Genomic DNA, 19784 nt, shown 5'->3' with positions numbered 1-19784 from the left:
CTTTCTCACTAAAAATAAATAAAAACTATACTTTAAAAAATAAAAAAAGGGTATTCTTTGGAAAAACTTTAGATGGTTTCCCACAATCAAGTTGCCCCTAGTACTGCTACTGTTTAATATAATAATGGAAGTTCTATACCAAGATTTAAGAAAAAAACAACAAAACCAAACAAAACACAACAAGAATAAGAAACCCATGCCTGGCCAGTGTCACTCAGTGGCTGGGCATCAACCTATGAACCAGGAGCTCATGGTTCAATTTCTGGTCAGGGCACAGCCTGGGTTGTGGGCTCAATTCCCAGTGCAAGGCCTGTAGGAGGCAGCTGATTAATGATTCTCTCTCATCATTGATATTTCTATCTCTCTCTTCCTCTCCCTTCCTCTCTGAAATCAATAAAAACAATTTTTTAAACCAACAAAGTGAAAAAACTGAAAGGGACATATAAAACTTTTTATTTGCAGAAGATATAATTATCTCTATAGAAACCCCAGCAGAATCAATAGACAAACTAGGAAAACCAAGAAAAGAGTTCATTAAGGTTGCCAGCTACAAATTCAATTATCTTCTTCTACAGACCTAAAGGAAATATTTGCAATATCTAAAATGGATATGGGGTTAATATGTGAATATACAGTGAAATATTTTAAATCAACAAAAATAAAGACAGGAAAGTCAATTGGGAACAATGTGCAAAGCATGTGAGTAGGCATTTCAAAGAGGATGAAGCTCTACTGGCTAACAAGAATATGAAGTAACACTCAATATAATCAGAGAAATACAACCGTAAACAACTAAAAGTTCACTTAATATCCATTAAAACTGTAAAAATTAGAAAGTTGTATAATATCAAGTGTTGGAGACGGTAGAGATGATAAGAACTTTCAATTAACATTAAGAATGTAAATATGCCCTGGCCAGTTTGGTTCAGTGGATAGAGTGTCAGCCTGTGGGCTGAGGGGTCCCGGTTTCGATCCCAGCCAAGGGCACATGCCTGGGTTGCAGGCTCCATCCCCGGTGGGGGGTATGCAGGAGGCAGCCAATCGGTGATTCTCTCTCATCATTGATGTTTCTATCTCTCCCTTCCTCTCTGAATAAAGAAATATATATATTTTTTAAAAGAATGTAAATAGATACAGACATTCTGAAAAATTATTTGGCAATAGTTAGTGAAGTTAAGTGTGCATAACCCTCATGACCCCAAAATTCCATCTGTATAAGGTATGTATCCCAGGAAAATTCTTGAATAGGTTCAAAGGGGATCAGGTAAGAAGATATTTCTCTAGAATTGTTTGTAGAAGTGCAGAATGGATAAGTAAACTATGAAACTATGTTGGATATCTACTTTGGACTCCTATGCAGGACACAGTCGGAAGCTGTCATAAGCAATAAACTTGATTATATATAGCAATAAGGATGGATCCTAGACACAGTTGACTGGGAAAAAGTAAAAATAAAATAAAATGGCAATGCCACTTATGCAAATTTAAAACGCATACACTAAACAACCTGTACTAGGTTGAATAATGTCCTCCCCCAAAGATGTCCACATCTTAATCCCTGAATCTGTGATTCCCCTATATATGGCAAAAGAGATTTCACAGGTGTAATTAAGTTCAGTCTCTTGAGATGGGGATATTATTCTGGATTATATGGTAGACCTGATTTGATTACAGGGTCTTTATAAGAGGGAGGCAGAAGTGAATGAGTAGTAAATGTGATGATAGAGCAAGAAGTTATAGAGAAGGAAGAAGGGGCCACAAACTGAGGAATGTTGGGAGCTTCTAGAAGCTGGAAAAGGCAAGCAAACAGACTCTCCCCTGAAGCCTCCAGAAGGAATGGAGCCCTGCCAATACTTTATTCTAGATTTCTGACCTCCAGATCGGAAAGAGAATAAATCTGTATTGTTTTACAAAGCCACTAAATTTATGGCAATTTTTTATAGCAATAATAGAAAACTCAAGCATACATGCATAGTTAGGAACATATGTCATTCGCATTTGAGGGGGTATCTATGGGGAAGAAGAATAGGAGAGCAGACAGAGAATGAAAGGAGGTGATAGAAAAAAACAAGAGAGATGGCTTGTGCATCAATGAAAACACTATGTTATAACCTGAATAAGATTAACTCAAGTCTCTGTAGGAAACGTCCAGCAAAGACAAACAGAAGCAGACCACTCTGATTGTGTGTAGAAAACAGGTTGTATGCTCTGAGAGGTATGGCAGATATTTTGAGTATTGGCTCTTTCAAAGACTTCTGATATAAAACCAGTCTCCCTTGTGCCTGGATTCTGTGAAGCTGGTGCCCTGAAGACTAGGCATAAATATTTTGGTTATCAAAAGGTATACCACTCATAAGAAATCACTTAATTTCTCTTACAAATTTGATTAGTGTGTCAGTTCAAAGATCTACCCTAGGTAGCCCAACAAATTCAAGTTTCCAAGTTTGTGAAGATGAGGACCAACCCGCACTGTGCTGACTACCTTAAATGGACATAAAGACATGGGGCAGCCAACCTCCATCCCGATGCTTCCCCATCCTTCAAAGCCTCATTCCTTCTGGTATCCCAAATGCCTAGCAAAGGGCCTTACACACAGTAGGCACGCGGTGCTTGTGGTTAGGATTTAGGATTTGGCACATGTATAGCACCTGTTAGTGGAATAAGGTGACCTTCCCTTTCCCTCAGCTCAGACCATCTTTCTAGTTTTATTTCCTATGTTGCATCTACCCGTAAGGACTCAGTATTCTCTGAACACTCCATATTCTTTCATATTTGCTTGATGTGAATAATCTTCTATTTTAAAAGAGGAAGTTCAAATATTACTTCTTCTTGGAGATCTTTCTTGTCTTTCCGTGCATTCATTTGATCAATTATTCATTCATCTAGTGACTCATTCAACAAATATTGAGCACCTTTATAAGCTGGGCACAATGCGAGGCATTGAAAATGTGATAGTAAGCCAAACATAAAGGCTCACCACCCTCATGGAGGCCTAGCGGGGGAGACCGAGTTTAATAAACATAATTTATTATGTCCACATTCATGAATATACAATTAGCACCTGACATGTTCTAAGGAAACAAACACTGTCTTTGAGAGCACATCACCAAGAAATCTATTTAGAACAGGGTGGGTTATGAGTAGAGGGGTTCAAGGAAGGCCCCTCTGAGGAAACGTTTTCTTAGGTGTCTGGAATGGCGTCCCCAAAGCTGGACGCCGCGCTCCGATCAGCGTCGGGGTCCGGGGACTCTTCAAGCCGCCGCCCACAGAGGTAGCCCCAGCCTGGACGGCCGGCCCACCCCTCACCAGTCCCGAGACCTCGCGAGAGTACAAGGTCACCCGTTATTGCTCAGACTTCCCGGCCTCAGAACGGCCGCCCCCTTCCTCCTAGCCTTGCACCCCGCGCTCCGCTCTCGGATTGGCTGACTGAGCCGCGACAAGCTAGAAAGTGGTTCGACTACTAGTCCTATTTTTGGTCCCGCCCATGAAGCCTGCGGATTGGACGGCTGAGTCTTGCGTCACGCGCCTCCTAGAGCGCGGACGAGCCAATCAGGAGCTTGGCGTATTTTACAAACTGGAGAAGGAGCTGCCCCAGAAGCCAAGTCAGGGAAAAAGCGAAGAAGAGGGGAAGACCCTGAGGGGTTCCGGGGAAGGTGTGGCACGGGGATCTTGGAGGTTTTTCAGGAGGAGAGGCAGCTCGGGGTCCTGGGGCGAAAGAATAGGCTCAGGGTGTCTGGAAGTGGCACCCAGAAGAGCCGGCCTTGCAGGCGTCCGGTCTTCTGGGCGCAGGCATTTGAGCGAAGGTGGAAGTAATCAGGTGTGTGAGCACCGCACCAATGCCCCATGCTGGCTGACCTTTGATTCCTGGTCCTGCCTTCTTCCCCATCTCAATTGTAGCCGTCATGACCACCTTCCAAACCAAGAAGGATCCTCTCCTCCGGGGTGTATCACCCACCCCGAGCAAGATTCCGGTTCGCTCAAAGAGACGCCCGCCTCCCCCCACACTCAAGCCCTGCGACTTGGACCGGGAGAACCAAGATCCAAAGGTAAGAGGGGCTTGGTGAAGACAGTAGCTACAAGGAGGCAGCACACACCGGCAATGCACCCCAACGCTGAATTTTTTTGTCCTTCCCTCCCCCAGAGATTGGAGCAGAAGTTCAGTACTCAGCGTCCCCTTGTTGACTCAGCAGGCCACAGGCCAAAAGCCACACATCAAACACAAAAATCAGAGAGATTGGTGGGGAGCACTCTGCTTCGGAAACCATTGGAGGAGCTCAGGCCTAGCCCTAAGGAACAAAGTGTGGGGCCTGGGCCCCCTCCCCAGAAAGGTACTTGTTGGAAACTAGAACACAGTCTCCTGGTGGGGAGAATGAGATGGGGATGGTGGAGTTTGGGGGCTTTGTACTGCTCCAGTCTCCTGCTGACTATACCAGTCCTTCCTAGTCCCTGCTCCTGGAAAGCTCTTTGCTCTTAGAAACCCTCTCCTTCCTTCAGCAAAATGTCATCTCTTCTAAAGCCTTTTCCAGCTCTCCAGTCACAATCAATTGCTCTGTGTTCTAATACTTTGCTATACTCTGTTATAACATGTCCATAATTGGTTTTTGGCTTTTGAATTTTAGAGAGAGGAAGGGGAGGAGAGAGAAACATCGATTTGTTGTCCCACTTATTTATGCACTCATTGGTTGATTATTGTCAGTGCCCAGACTGGGGATGGGACCTGAACCTTGGTGTATCGGGATGACACTAACCAACTGGGCTACCCAGCCAGCGCGCATGTCCATGCTTTGGCTTGAGTCTGTTACCTCTCTATAGTTTGATGATAGCTTTTTTTTAAATAAATATATTTTATTGATTTTTTAGAGAGGAAGGGAGAAGAATAGAGAGTTAGAAACATCAGTGAGAGAGAAACATTGATCAGCTGCCTCCTGCACACCCCCCACTGGGGACTTGCCCACAACCAAGGTACTTGCCCTTGACCGGAATCAAACCTGGGACCCTTCAGTCTGCAGGCCAACGCTCTATCCACTGAGTCAAACCGGCCAGGGCTGATGATATAGCTTTTTGAGGATGGGCTTTGTCTTATTCATCTCTGAGCCCCAGGGCCTAGAATAATGTCTTACATAAAGTTCTGTGAACATTTGGTGAGTTGAGTCCTATTATATGAGTCTCTGGCTTACTGTTGCACCTCAAGGTGGCTACACTAGGGTACCTGACCCCTCTTAGCTTTCCCTCTTCCTTTCCCATGTCACCTTTCATTCTCTTCCTTTACAGAGATTCCAGGGGTTATAGAGTTTGTGGCTGACCCTGAGGCCCTGGCTACCATCCTGTCAGGTGAGGGGGTGAAGAGCTGTCGCCTGGGGCGCCAGCCCAGTCTGGCTCAGAGAGTACTGGTTCGAGAAAGCCAGGGAGGCACCATCCGGAGGGGCCAGGTAATGAGACAGAGTATGATGAGATCAGGCTGGGGTGGACTGAGGAGAGATTCCTGAGCTGATAGCCTCTTTTGGGATCCCAGGGTACCCGCGCCTCTGCATATTTGGCTCCCAGAACCCCCCAAAACCGACTAGACCCTGCCAGGGCTTCCTGCTTTTCGAGGCTAGAGGGACCAGGACCCCGCAGCTGGACCTTGTGCACCCAGAAGCTAGAGGCTGTGGTGAGTGCCCTTGGGGGGCTGATACTCAGTGTTTCTGGGAGCTCCTTCCAGGGGAGATAGCTGGCCTTGGGAGAGAAGGTATCTCATGATGACCCAAAGGGGGTCTGTGGAGGCAGATGGGGTTGGTGGTGAAGCCTGAAGGTTTGGGGCTCACCTCTGACTCTGCTTTTTTTCTTTTGCTTTTATGGGTCAGATTCCACCTTCAGGACCTTCCTTTCACTCCTCTGCTCGCCCCAGCTTCCAGGAGCTAAAAAGAGAGACAGGTGGCAGCAGCCGGTGAGAAGGAGGAGGTCATTTGGAAATGAATGATCCAATGCTCCATACAGGGGTCCCTCAGAGCTAGGGTCTTCCAGTAGCTTTAGGACTTCCCACCAACCCAGGAGGGGAAGAGGGAGGGTGGACCTGTTACTGCCCAGGTGAGCCCTTGGAATAGGATTCAGGCCTTGTTAGCCAGGCTTCAGTAGGACATCAGTTTCTTCAGGTTGTGGGGATGGGAGGGTACAAAAATGAGAGGTGCTATCTCTTTTGATTAGTGGCTAAAGCACAGATTGTGGCAATAAATGGAATCTGGGTTTGATTCCTGACTCTTAGCAAACTTGCTAGTTGTGCAAGCTTGCCTTAATCTCCACACTTCAATTTTTTTATCTGTCAAATGAGGATAATGTTTGTGCCATCATTAGAAGTTGTGGTGATAATTAAATGAGCTGATGTTTGTAAAGCAGTTAGCACAGTGCCCAGCTCATACTTGATACTCAGTGACTTCTAGATGCTGCCCTTATTGTCATCAGGACTGCAGTGAGCCAGGCCTCGGGATTGCACCTGGAGACCCCAGTCCAGCCTGGTGAGTGTGTCTGGCCATGGGGAGAGAACAGGGGCAAGTGGGCTGTCTGCAGTGGGGATCGAGAGGAAAAAGCTCAGCGGGCTGTGGGGGAAGGGGCAAGGCCAGATCAGAAGGAGCTGGAGAGGAAGAGACCTTCTTGATAGGCCAGAGGTTGGCCCAGTTGCACTTTCGTCAAAGGATGTGGTCCCTACCCTCTTCCTGCCACTTCCTACAAGAATTGCCTTCCACTCACTATTTTATCCTCAGATCCTAAGAGCCATCAGCACATCCTGAGCCCACTCAGGGTATTCAGGTTAATAAGTGATTACTGAGGTATTAGATGGATCTCCACCCTTGATGGGGCAGTGGGGGCTGTCAAACTGACATACCCTCTTTTGAGGTTGCAAAGCCCTATGCCAAACTTTGGTAGGTGTTCCAGATACTACAGAAATTTTCTATCTCCTCCTAGCTTCCTCTGTCCTGGAAGGAGAACATGAAGTAGTCACTCACTCAAATGAAGAAGGAAGGGGCCTTCCTGGTCTGGCCCAGTGGGTTCCATTAAGAGAAAGTCGGGAGCTAACCCACACCAAGGTGAGATGGGTCCCTTCTGGGATAGGGGAAGTGGGGCAGGGGAGATACCTGGGGAAATTCCCCAGCAGTAGCCAACACTGAGGATTGTGGGTATAGCCAGGTAGTCCTGGGCTTCAGATGTTAATTGGATCTGGGTTTGCTCCTGATGAGCCCATGCCCTCTCCAGAGAGGGACTGGCCTCTGTTTACCAGGTGTCTGGGGCCTGGAGGTGAGAGGTCACAGTCTGGTATATATTTGTATCACCATCAGATCAGTGCTGAGAGATCTGACACCTGTCAGCCAAAGCATTCATTCATTCACTTCACAGTATGAATCGAGAAGATACTGTATGTTAAGCACTGTTCTAGTTTCTGGATATACAGTAGCAAATAAGTTCACATTCTAGAAAGGGGAGGCAAAAAGTAAACCCATTGTAAAATATATAGTGTGTCAGATGGTGATAAGTTCTCTGTAATAAATAAATAAAGCACGGAAGTGGAAGTGGGGAGGTGGTATTGCAAATTCAAATTGATTGGTCAGGGGGATCTTATTGAGAAGATGACCAGAGGAGCTGAGGGAATAAGCCATCCAGATATTTGGGGGAAGAACATGCCAAGAGAACTGCAGATGCAAAGGCGCTGAGGAGGAAATATGCCTAGTTTATTTGAGGATCAGCGGAAAGGAGATGGGCAAGTGTGAAGTGAGGAAGGAGAATGACAGGAAGTGAGGTTAGAGCAATTGCGGGATTGGACTGGGGAAGGATTTACAAACCAGTGTAAGACCTTGGATTTTACTTGGAATGAGTGGAAAGCCATGTGGAGAGGGAATGAACAAGGGAGCAACATGATTTGATTAAGTCTTAAAAGAATCACTCTAGCCCTAACTGGTTTGGCTCAGTGGATAGAGCGTCAGCCTGCGGACTGAAGGGTTCTAGGTTCGATTCCGGTCAAGGGCATGTACCTTGGTTGTGGGCACATCCCCAGTGGGAGGTGTGTAGGAGGCAGCTGATCGATGTCTCTCTCTCATCGATGTTTCTAACTCTCTGTCCCTCTCCCTTCTCTCTGTAAAAAAATCAATAAAATATATTTTAAAAAAAAAGAAAAAAAAAGAAAAAGAATCACTCTGGCTGGCAAGACCGAGGAAGGCAAGGAAGGAGGGATCACTCTTCCACCTTGTTCCTCTCCACAGGACAGCCGTGACTGCCACCTGATGCCCTCCCCTGGCCCTGGGCTGCTACCGTCCATCCCCCGTCCATCCCCCTTTGGATTGGCTAAGCGTGTTCCCTCCCCTGGCTCCTCAGCTCCGGTTTGTGTCCACAGCTCCTCGGGGCTGGGCAAGGGCAGAACAGTCTGGCTGGGTTCCCTGCTAGGTCTAGGTTTTGTCACTGCTCAGCCAACTCCATCTCTCCCCAGCCCTCATATTCAGTGTTGCGGCGTCTTGCCATTCGCCCCAAAACCCAGTTCACACCCATCCCATCGGCCCCCAAAGCTCAGCAGGTAAGAGAGGGCAGGGGAGGTAGCTGGTATAGGAAGGGAAAGGATGGGTATAGGAAGAGTTATGATATCTCACTTCTGTCCCAGGCTCAGTGTTTGAGTGGCCTCTCTCCTCAGTCTTGCCCTGAAGAGCCTGCCCTGCCCTGGGTAAGTGCCCAAAGTCTTCCCATGCTGAAATCCCTCTCTCTGTCCTGTTGGCCTGACAGTTTGTGGCGGGTGGGCTCTCTGGAAAGGCTACCTAACTCTCCAACTCTCCCTGCTTCTCTGCTGCCCCTCCTAATCTTAGTCTAGGGCCTCTCAATTAGAAACCTGACCCCTTCCTCATGAAGGTGGGACTCAGGTGGGTCTTCCTGTCCCAACCAGGCTTCCTCACATGGCCCCTCTCTCTTCCCATGTGGCAGGAGCAGATTGCAGTCCGGCTATTTGACCAGGAGAGTTGTAGAAGGTTACAGGAGGGGTCTGGGAAACCGCCTGTGGCAGCTCCTGATGGACCCCACCCTAGTAGAACCCCCAACCTCCAAGAGCTGAAGATGCAGGTGAATCTTTGTGGGCAACAGCTTTGATGCCTAATGGGCAGAGACAGGGCTGGGGAAGGGAGAAACGGGAGGCGAAAGGGGGTATGGGAATAGGACAGTGTGGGCAGAGACTTGAACCCTCATCTTAACATCACACTGGGGTATTCTCTCCTACACACAGCGCATCAGTATCCTGAAGCAGCTTTTGCAACAGGAGGTAGACGGGCTGGCAGGGAGCAAGTGTGCCCCCCTTAATGGAGGCTCCTCTCTGGATATGGTTGAACTTCAGTCCCTGCTGGCAGAGATTCCTAGAACTCTGAATGCCCCAGAGCAGAATTCTGGGGCTTTCCACCTTCCTAAACTGTTACAGCACTCTGGACTGCCAAAGCCCTGCTTTCCAGAGGAGTGTGGGGAACCTCAGCTGTGCCCTGGAGCAGAGCCTGAGGCAGCTCAGCCCTGTCCTCCGGCAGCGCCAGGGCCCCCAGAGCCCTGCCATAGGAGGGAGCCTGAGACACCAGAGCCTACCACCCAGAAGCAGCCTGAGGTGTCTGAGGCCTGCCCTCCCGTAGAGCCTGGATCCGTTCAAGCCTACTCCCAGAGGCAGACTGGACTTCCAGAGCCCTCCCCTCGGGTAGAGCCGGAGGCATCGGAGGTCTGCTCTCTGGAACCTAGGAGTACAGGGTCTAGTGCCCAGTCCTGCTGTGGTCAATGGGCTCCAGCGACCACCAGTGTGATCTTCTCCTCTCAACGCCCGCTTTGTGCCAGCCCCACTATCCACTCTCTCCAGTCTCTGAAGCCCCCGACAGGCCAGGCAGGTAAGTAGTTGGTTGGAAGGGGTTGTGAACAAAGGAGGTCCTCATCTCACTGGGAGCAGGACCTCTGCCCTGTACCAGGTGATCCCCAGGCTTGCTTTCTTCCACCTACCTTGCCCAGCCTGGCTTTCCTTCAGGAAGATGGGAGGAGCTGGGCTCCAGTCCTGTGCTCCTAATTGGCTTGCCTCTTGGTGGGGGATCGAGAAAGGGCAATATAAGGTGAGAGTAAGGAACTTGAGAGCCCACCCTGAACTCTGGCCCGTGGACCCCCAGGCCCCAGCAGTCTGGCTCCTCGAACGCTGGCCCTGAGGCAGCGCCTCAAAGCATGCCTGACTGCCATCCACTGCTTCCATGAGGTGCGCCTGGATGATGAGTGTGCCTTCTACACCAGCCGAGCCCCTCCCTCAGGCCCCTCTCGTGTCTGCACCAATCCTGTGGCCAAGTTATTGGACTGGCAGGATGCCCTGGTGAGCCTCCCCATCCACAGCCAAGCTGTGCCTGCACAGCAAGCCTGTGGGAAGTAGGAAGCAGAGCAAAGGGGCCAACCTTGGCTCCTTTATAAAGATTATTGGGAAGCGTTGGCTCAGTTCAAGGATGGCTGGGCTGTGACAATGTCTTTCTCTCTCTCCAGTGTTTTATTCCAATTGGTTCTGCAGTCCCTCCGGACTCTCCGACATGAGGCACCCACTTCCACCCGTTCCTGCCCTGTCTTGTTCCTTCCTTTTAGCCCTTATTTATTGTCGGTCCACCCTATGGGATTGGGAGTCTGGGAGTCGACACCCTTTTGTCCTTCAATAAAGTTTCTAAAGTGTCTGAATATCTTTCCCGCTGGTCTGACCTGGGCCAGCACCTGCTGTTGCTCTCCAGTTGCCCACTTGGTGGCAGTGTCCTCCAGCTTAGAGCCAGCTCTGGGCTGTCAGGATCCCCGGCTCCCTCACCTTAGATCTGTCCTGAAGGGAAGAAATCATCCCATTCTTGTTCACCCCACCCACTCAGCAAGCTCTATGAGTGTGGGGGCAACACTCATTGTCCCCTTTGGTCACCTGTTTTCTCCCTGGTTCTTAAGATCAGTGCCACTTCCAAGAGCCATCCGCAACTTCTTCATCCCCTAGAGATCCTCTTCTTAGAACTTTCCCTGCATCAGGCAGAACACTGAACACTAGACCCATATCCTTGCAACCTTGTTGGTGTCACTCTGGTTGGTGTCTCCCTACAGTGTAAGGCTGGAACTGTCCTGAAGCTCATACTGCTCCCCTCCCCCTTCCCACATCACAGCAGAAGCCCTGGGCTACTTCCCTCCTCCAGAGGTAGGCTTGCAGGGAAGAACTAAGCTTTTGCCTCAGGCAGGGTGGGTGGGAGTCCTTGAGAGGAGTGTGGGTAAGGGTCAGCTCTCTGTCCCCACTCTGTGCACCAGTTAAGAGGCACACACATTCTCTAATGTCACTTTATTGGAAGAGGCAGCAGCAGCCCAGATGGAGGTGAAATGGGGACTGTACAGAATGGATTTTAAATGTGAGGAAAGAATTCACTGGTTCCTCCAGTTCACATGAAGGCTGCCAAGGCAGGAGCCTGGAGCCTGTAAAAGGGGGATGGCAAGAGAGGTTTCATGACAGAGGACCAGTGCCTACCCCAGTCCTAACATCTCCTCCCACCTAGATGAATTCCTTCTGTCTCTGTTCTCCCTCCTACAATGCCAGGTCTGGCTAGTGAGACTGTTCCCCAGTTCCCAGCGGGAGAGGGCCACAGCTTCCGCCCTTCTCAGACCCTCTTTCACAGGATGCGGGTGGTCCGCTTCCCAGCCACTAATTCCTGGAAGCACCGAGAGAGACTGCCCAGTAAGGCCTCCTCCTCCCGGAGCAGGCAGATCCACCCCACAGCCAGAGTCTCAAAGGATGGGGTGGCACCTTGGGTGGGGCCAACTGAAAGTGGGTGAGGAGGGAAGAGAAGACAAAGGGCAAGCGAGGGGGGTAGAGGATGGGGCCGTCTCAGTCCGGGTAGATGATGAAGCCAGAGAAAGTGCTGTACTTGTTGGTGTTCCCGCCATGCACCTTCCCGCCGTCCAGCTTGATGAAGACTTCATCGCCCACATCCAGGTGCAGGATGACACTGTTGCTGGCGTAGTCATAGTTCTGGTCTGCGTCCTGGGCAATGGCGCTGGCCCGGACCTACCGAGAGAAAAGAGAACAACCCCCTCACTCCCTTTGCGGAGCTGGGGTGGTGAGAGGGGTCGGGCGGAGTAAGTGCAGCGGGGCCTGTGAAGCCTGTGAACGTAGCTGGCGGCAGGGGCTGGGGTGGACAGGGAGAGGCCAGGGGATTGCAGAGCTTCTCAGGCACTAGTCTCACCAACTGTGTGACTCTGGCAAGTCTCACACCTTCTCTGGTCCTCAATTTGAGCTGTAAGGTGGAGGTAATAATAAAGCCTACCCTAAATTAGTTACTACATGTGGGCAATATAAGGTGAGAGTAAGGAACTTGAGAGCCCACCCTGAACTCTGGCCCGTGGACCCCCAGGGTATTAGAACAGTGCTTTGCACATAGAAAATGCTATAGGGCATTTATTACTATTGCTATTATTATTATCATTTAAGAAATAAAATTAGCCTGTAATTTCTAGGGTAATTTCTAAGATTCTGAACCCCCTCTGGCCTCCTAAACTTGCATTCCTATCCCCAAGTGTTAGGGCACAGGTGTGTCCATGCATATAAGGGTGCGGGCCTTAAATGGGAAGGTGCAATGATGCATTCGTGCCTTGGGGTGCCCACTTCCCTCCTAGTTCCCTCGAGCGCACCCAGAGGGGTCGCCTTTTTCCCCAACAGGTAGCCCCTCCTCCTCTCTGGTCTGCTGTTGCTGCTGTTCACCTCGAGCTGCCAGCCCCGCCCCCCAACCCCCCCTCTTCCTATCCCGCAGGGACTGGTTATTAACTCATTAATTATTCATCATTATTCTAATCACTATTTACTGTCCTCAGGGCCCGCAGCGCCCGTGCAGTGCAATTCTGAGTGGGAGCCATGCAGCCCCGGCCCCCTCAGAAACTGGCACTCTAGATACACGCTGCCTCTTCCACCCCCTCACAGATTCCCCGCCGCATAGACCACACACCTACTCAGTGCTACATGCAAATAGACATGCTCTTTGTTCACACCTTTGCACCAGCCCAAGCACCCAAAGACACACTCAGATCAATACACACTCACTGGCATACATAATCTATCTCATACAGACAGACACACATACACTCTCACTCCCTTTCCCTGGGTTCCTGGGGCGGCCCTGCTGGGAGGAGACCCCAATGCAGTGCCTGCGGGCCTTGCAACAGGACAGTGCTGTAGCCCAGCAGGAGGGGGTTTCCACAGCCAGGATGAGCAGGCCTGATGCCGCACAGCACCTGCAACACCACCCAATCCCAGCGCGTGGGGGGAAGGAGCATTCAGAGGTCACCGCCAAGTCTCAACCTTACCCCCAGGCTCCTGTACCAACCCCTAGCCTGAGGCCTCTTACTATTGCTGTGTGTCTGGGTCCTCGAGCTAAGCCAAGGCAGCAGTGACTCTGGCTCTGACCACAGGGACAGGGAGCAGCAGAACCTGGAGGCCAGAGGTTGCCAGCGAGGATGTGTGGCCTACTGGGCCAGGTCCCACCTTCTCTGCTTTGCCTTTCCTCCTCCAAACCCGTCCTTTGCCTTTTTCCTTCTCCAAATCCATTCCTTCAAGCTGCCTGGCTGGTCCCTTGGCTATACCATTTCTTACCTCTGACCACTGACTCAGTATTAGCTGAGAGTAAGGCCTCTCTAGAATTGGCCCTAGGCCCTGGGACTAGCCATAGAGCTGATGGTAAATGAGCCAGTATTTTCCTTCTTTTTTACTTTTACCTTAAAAAAATCCAAGCTGAATGCCCCACATGGGAACACCTGCCTACTGTGCACTGCCTGGGGCCTGGCTGCCTGGCATTCCTGGATTCAGTGACGCTGTTTGGAGAAGGGGATGGGCTGTGCAATGAGTGCAGGGAAATTTAAGAAAGCTACTTGGCGAATCTGAGGTTGAGGGTGGGGCATCTCACCTGTCCGTTCTTCATCAGGTCTGCCCACATGCTGGTGCCGTCGCCGCCGCGCATGAGCACATGGTAAGCGAAGAAGTAGACGCCCGGCATGGGGCAGGTGAACTTGCCGCTGGCCGCCTCATAAGCGTTGCCCACGTTAGTCACCACGTCGTCGAAGCGCAGCACCTCGTAACCCTCGTGTGGCCGCCGCAGGCCCGCATAGAAGGCAATGCGAGGCACGTAGCCGGCAGGGGGCGCCATCCCGCCGGGGCCTGGGCCAGGAGGGCCTGGGGGACCTGGCCTGCCCGGCTCTCCTGGTGGCCCTCTGGGACCTGGTGGTCCCGGGGGCCCTCGAAGACCTGCCCTTCCCCGCCGACCCACCTCTCCCTTGGAGCCCGGCGGGAAGGGGGGCACGGAGACAGGCGCGCCGTCGGGTCCTGGGCCTCGAGGCCCATGCGGATCGCATACCATGCGACAACGACCCAGCATCTCGTAGTGCGCTGGCCCGCGGGAGCTGTGCACCAGCAGTGGAATAGCCACCAGCAGCAACAGCACCATGGCCACCCCGACGGCCGCGCCCGCCACCCGCTTGCGGCGGCTCAGACGCGACGCAGCCAGGGCCAGCAGATCCTCCTCACTCTTGGGCGCAATGGCGTCGGAGGCTCGGGGCTCTTGGAGGGCCCCCGAACTGGTGGCCGGGCTCGCGCCTGGGTCGGGACCCCCCTGACAGCTGCGCCCGATCCCCCCCTCCCGCCCCTGCGGACTCCCGCCTCAGCGGCGCGGTTCCCCAAACCTTCCGGCAAGGTGAAGGTCCCGCGTGGGTTGGGTCAGGGGCAGCTCCCGACGGTTCAGCGCCTGTGGTCCTCTATTAACCTCCTGTTCACCCTATCGTTCCCGGGAGCCTGACATCTGCGGCTTCTCGGACGGCTGGCTTCTTACAGATCTAGGATGCTTGCTCTCTGGACAGCTCTTTCTCAAGGATGGCGGAGCTTAGGTCCCCAGCTACCCAGACGGATCTCTCCTGGCCGGAGCGGGGACTACTCTCCGCGCTCTGGACGTCCCGGGCTCTGCGCTGGGGGTGGCACCCACCGGACACGATCTTCTCATAGGTTTGCGCTCTACCTCTTGGCGAGCACTGACCCGCCTTCCTACCCCAGCCGCGGCCCCAGCCCCTGCTGGAGCCCTGGCCCCGCGTGTCCCTCCTGGTAACGTGCTGCCTGGCTGCGTCCCTAACCTTCCTCTCCTCCCTCCCAGGGCGGCAGTGACTGTGGTGTGAGCAGCCTCGCGCCGGGAGCCGCTATAAGCGGCCCGGGGCGGAGCGACCCCTGGCGTCCACAGCGGGAAACGCGGGGGCGGGGCAGGCAGCGGCCCCCACCCGCGGACCCCCGCCTCCGGGTTGATGCCTGGCTCTAGGCGATTCTGCACGGGTTCACTGTTCCCACCTATCCTTACTTTCACCCTCTACCCCGAGTTGGGTATTCCCGGAGCTCAGAGGAAGCCAGAAAATAGCGATGGATAAAAAGGGGTCGAGATACACAAGATACACACAGAGAAAAGACAGGTGGATTCCTGAGCTAAAAAGAGCCACCCCCCCCAAGAAAAAAAATAAAGAAAAATTAAAATAAAATATAACAAGCAAACAAACGAGCAAAAGGGGTGAAAAAAAAGAAATTCACCACCCCATGCCACCCAGTACCCATAACCAAATATCATATGGTAAAGGGTTCAAAGGTATATTTTGTCTTGAACTAGAAAAGGCAAATCTCCTGCCACTGTGCCCTCGACTCCCCAGCACTGGGGAGCACAGAGCCGCAAGAGAGAGTGAGAAAACGGACGAGCCTGTGGAAGCCAGCAGGAATCCGACAGGAAAGCAGGAGGAGCGACAGAAATCAAAGAGACAGAAAGCCAGATAGAGACGCAGAGACAGAGACAAAGCTTGGAAAAGAGACTAACTGACAGCCCCAGAGGGGGAGAGGGAGAGACAGAGACGGGGAGAGAGAGGGAGAGACAGGAGCCGAGACAGGTTGACAGATCGAGAGAGAAATGTAAATGGTGCGCTGCAGAGAGACACCCAGGTCCGTGTTTGGACTCCAATGTGACATATCAACTGTGGGGAAGACGCGGGGGCGGGGCGGTCCTTCAGCAGAGTAGGCTGTGGGCCTGTGCGTTGTGACAGTGCGCTGGCAGGTGTGGACGTGGATGTAGCCATGGGACCCTGGCCTTGTGTGTCCCTGGGTGAGTTGGGGTTGTGGATTGTTTTGTCCTGGTGTGTGTATTGTAAGGGCTATTTGAAGAGAGGTTTTGTATTTGTCTCCCTCTTAGTCCTTATATGTGGGACCCTATGAATGCTATCTCTCCTCTCTCGGAGGAGTGGAGTCTACTGGGGAAAAGAGTCAGCAGGCAGCTCTTGTCCCTTCCCCTGCCCAGCCCAGCCTAGTTCCAGCCCTGCCCTAGTCCCAGATTTTTGTCCAGCCCTAGGATCTCTGCCACCTTCCTTCCCCCTTCCTCATAGGTCTGTGGTTATATAGAAAGCCAGAGAAGTTGGACCCCACATAATAAATGTTTGGGGGGGGGGGTTGAAGTTGGTTTTACAAATTAACATAATCAAAATGCAGATTAAGTTCTAGACAGCCTCCTGTGAGAGATGACTGTATCTGGCACTCCGGTGACCAAAAGGGAACCCAAGCTTTGATAGATCCCTCTCTGTGAGGGGTCAGAGTCCAGGGGAAAAGCTAGTGGCTGAATTCCTCCTCAGGGCCTGGCCCTTCTGGGGGAAATCACTTGCCTACGGGGACCCCAGGGCCAGAGACATGGAGAAGAGGCTCTAGGACTGGCAAAGTGGGGATGTTTGAAGACCCTGAAGGTGAACAGCTGCAAAGGACTTCTTAGAGACTAGGATAGGCCAGGACTGTAATGTATAGGAAAATGATGTGTAAAATGGAGGGCACAAAGCACGCCAGGGCATGATTATTGGGTGAAGGTGATTTCCTCATTTCTTCTTTACTGTACCCCTTTCCTGCCTCTCCCAGCCCGTAATGGTACAGGGAGAAAGAGGTTGCTGAGGGTGGGCCTGTGTGGAGGGAGGCCCCTACATGCTTGAGAGGGTTGGGAGAGAAAGAATTGGCAGTCAGTGGGGGAGGGGCCTCCTCCTCCAACCATAAATACAAATTTTATTCAAGGTCTTTGTTGCCATTTGTCTTCCTGGGGGTCGGGGGGAGGCTGAGGGCCATGTCGGGGCCGTGCATGTCTAATTCCAGATCTGCTCCCCCAGGCTGGATGATGGATGGGTCAGAGAGAAGAGAGCAGGTCAGGGCTCACATCAGCCTCTCCTGCCTGATCCTCAAGCCCCATCGACCCCAGGTCCTGCCACTTCTCTCCTTTCTCCTCCCCACTCCCTCCACTCACCTGAGGCAATCTTTGCTCAGCCCTGCTCCCCACCCCACTCTCCAACTCACCAAGACCCTCTTTTTGAGCCCCTCACCTCAGCCCTCTTCTCCCTGGAGCTTCCCTTCTCCGCCTATCCCCAGCCCAGGCTACGAGCTGCTGCGTTGACCGGCAGACTGCAGGCGGGTGTGTGTGGTGGGGGGAGCAGGCTTGGCTCACAGGGAGCTGAGGGGCCAGCTCCATGAATTTATTCATGTTCTGTTGCTCTTTCCCCACGCTCTGGAATGAAGCTGCCAGCTCACTAGGTCCTTATTTCTTCCCCTGCAGCTGTCACAAGGAGGGATCTGGGTAGGGTCAAGGCCAGTACTCCTGAGGCCAAAAGCCAAGTGTCTGGGTTCAAGAGGAAATTCTGGGGCCCAGGCTGGAACCTGGGATTATTTCCCCAGAGCTCTTGGGGAACCAAACTCGGAGGCCCCAGGGAGGTGATATGGTTGGGAAGGGGAGGTAGGCAGAGAAGGTTGTGCTACAGGACATAGAAGGAGCAGTGGAGGTGAGGACAAGGCTGATGGGGGAGAAGAGGAGAGAGAAAGCCTTTAAGGAGTTCCCTAGGCTCCCCTCTATAAAAGCACAGTCTAGCCTGAATCTTGCCTTAACCTCCACCCTGACTCTGCACTAATCCTGACCCTAATCCCAAATTATACACTTGACTCCTTTCCAATCCTAATATGAATACTAACTCCATAACCTCACCCTAAATGGAGCCCCTCCCCACTGGTCCTGTCCTGGAACCCAGGGGTCTCTCAAGAATTTCCCCCCAGGGCTTACAGCCAGGTGTGCCTCAGAGTTCTGAGGACCAGACTTTTGATTAGCATGTGATTAGCATATTATTTGCATGTACTATGTGCCTTCTACTCTGTGGAAGTTTTCATGTTAAAATTTTATGAAGTCTAGCAGAAAGGTCCTGGCTTCTTGAAGGTTCTCTCTTTTTGTTCCTTTTCCCACACTCCTAATCACTGATCCCAATGCCCTCAAGGGGAAAAAAGGGGGTGAGGAGATGAGCAATAAAGGGCTCATGGGAGGGAAGATTCTGGCAGTGTAATCTGCTCTTGTCATTGCAGTGTAACCTCCACAAGCCTCAGTTTCCTTATCTGTAAGAGGAGAGGAACCAGCTGGCTGATGTTACATTAAGATCTAACTAAGCACTTTTTCCCCCCTTGCACTCTTTCCTTCCCCACCTTTTAGAGTCATTCATGATGTGGTTCTCCTCCCTCCCCACCCCATACACACATTCTGGCTTTCAGCTCCCACATCTAAGATGACACAGGATTGGAAGCGGCTTGGGTTGCCTGGTACTAGACCCTTGATATGAAGAGAAAGAAACATTGCCCGCCTGATAGCATAGAAAGGGAAATAACATTATTGAGTGTTTCCTGTGTGTTAGGGCTTTTACATGCACGTTCTCATTGCATCCTCGCAGCATGCTGAGAAGTGAATATGTTGTCTCCATTGTATAGATGAGGAAACTGGGGTCCAGAAAGGAGAAATGGCTTGTCCTAGATAGCCCATAAGTGGCAGCACTGAAACGAATTCTAATCTCCTGTCTTCCTTCTCAGTGCCCCGGAGAAGAGAAAAGGCAGTGGAAGGGCGAGAGAAGCAGGACAGGAGTAGGGAGCGAGATTTGAACTCCTGTTGAAGGGGAGATCTGTATGTGAAGCCAACAGGCTAGGTACTTGGCTCAGCATAATCCCCATCTCCAACCACCAGCTCTATGGAGACTGACTGACACCCAATGGGTGTTCAATTTCCAGCTAACAGATGTCAGTGTACATTAGATGCGGAAAAGAGCTGTTCAGAGGGAGAAGAATATAAAGCCAGCCTGAGGAAAATGTGCTCAAGAGGTGAAAGGGACAAGAGCTGGCCAAGAGGACTAAGGACTGCTCTTCCACTCCCACCCCAGTGGGAAAACAGTCACGGCCCTAAGAGCATGCACGCACTTTGCCCCCTTGCACAGAGGATCCAAAGGCCTCAGCCGCAGGGCCTAGGGCCTCCACTCATCTGCCGCAGGAGCCCCTCAAACCGCAGCTCCATGCAGCCTTGGGTTCAAAGAACCGCGCCAGCGCCCAGAGGGCAGAGGAGGGCTCCTAGCCCCCCAGGGAGCGGGTACTGATTGCCTCTAAGGTGTCTGTCAGGCCACAGCTGCTGCAGACTTGCTTCCGCAGCCCTTGCCCCTGGCCAGGTGCAGCTTCTCACCCTAACCTTCCTCGGCACCTCCTTTTGCGACCCCCTCGTCCCCACCGTCCTCCAGCCCAGCCGCCAGTTAATGAAATGTGGCGAGAGGCTGCACAGACAGCTGTCAGACCCCTCAATTCTCCGCCGGGATATTGGATCCCGCGCTGGGAGACCGACAGGTGAGCAGAGGAGGGGTTGTGCGGGCCGAAGGAGGGGTGCTGGCTGGTGCGGGGCCGGAATCCAGGAGACGGCGCCATGTGCAAAGCCCCGAGGGTTCGG

At 51.9% G+C, this 19784-nt stretch overlaps 2 protein-coding genes across 2 annotated transcripts; one reads left to right on the top strand and one right to left on the bottom strand.

Moving 5' to 3' along the window:
* Positions 1–3902: 3902 nt before the first annotated feature.
* TROAP (trophinin associated protein) lies at positions 3903–10539 on the top strand (the record flags this gene model as incomplete). Its single annotated transcript, XM_080661108.1, has 13 exons — positions 3903–4046; positions 4142–4328; positions 5272–5429; positions 5513–5650; positions 5844–5926; positions 6439–6491; positions 6940–7061; positions 8229–8345; positions 8453–8680; positions 8935–9069; positions 9230–9863; positions 10134–10327; positions 10492–10539. 13 exons carry the CDS (start codon positions 3903–3905, stop codon positions 10537–10539), a joined length of 2241 nt encoding a protein of 746 aa, XP_080517234.1.
* Positions 10540–11299: 760 nt separating this feature from the next.
* Positions 11300–15146, bottom strand: C1QL4 (complement C1q like 4). Its single transcript, XM_080661150.1, has 2 exons — positions 13914–15146; positions 11300–12025 (listed from the first exon to the last, which is right to left on the bottom strand). Exons 1-2 carry the CDS (start codon positions 14448–14450, stop codon positions 11846–11848), a joined length of 717 nt encoding a protein of 238 aa, XP_080517276.1. The 5' UTR covers positions 14451–15146; the 3' UTR covers positions 11300–11845.
* Positions 15147–19784: the final 4638 nt, after the last annotated feature.

Source organism: Plecotus auritus (genome assembly GCF_963455305.1).
Source record: "Plecotus auritus genome assembly, chromosome: 3".
NCBI classification, from domain to species: Eukaryota; Metazoa; Chordata; class Mammalia; order Chiroptera; family Vespertilionidae; genus Plecotus; species Plecotus auritus.
Note: the sequence above shows the minus strand (reverse complement) of the source record. Positions and strands in the feature narration are given on the sequence as shown.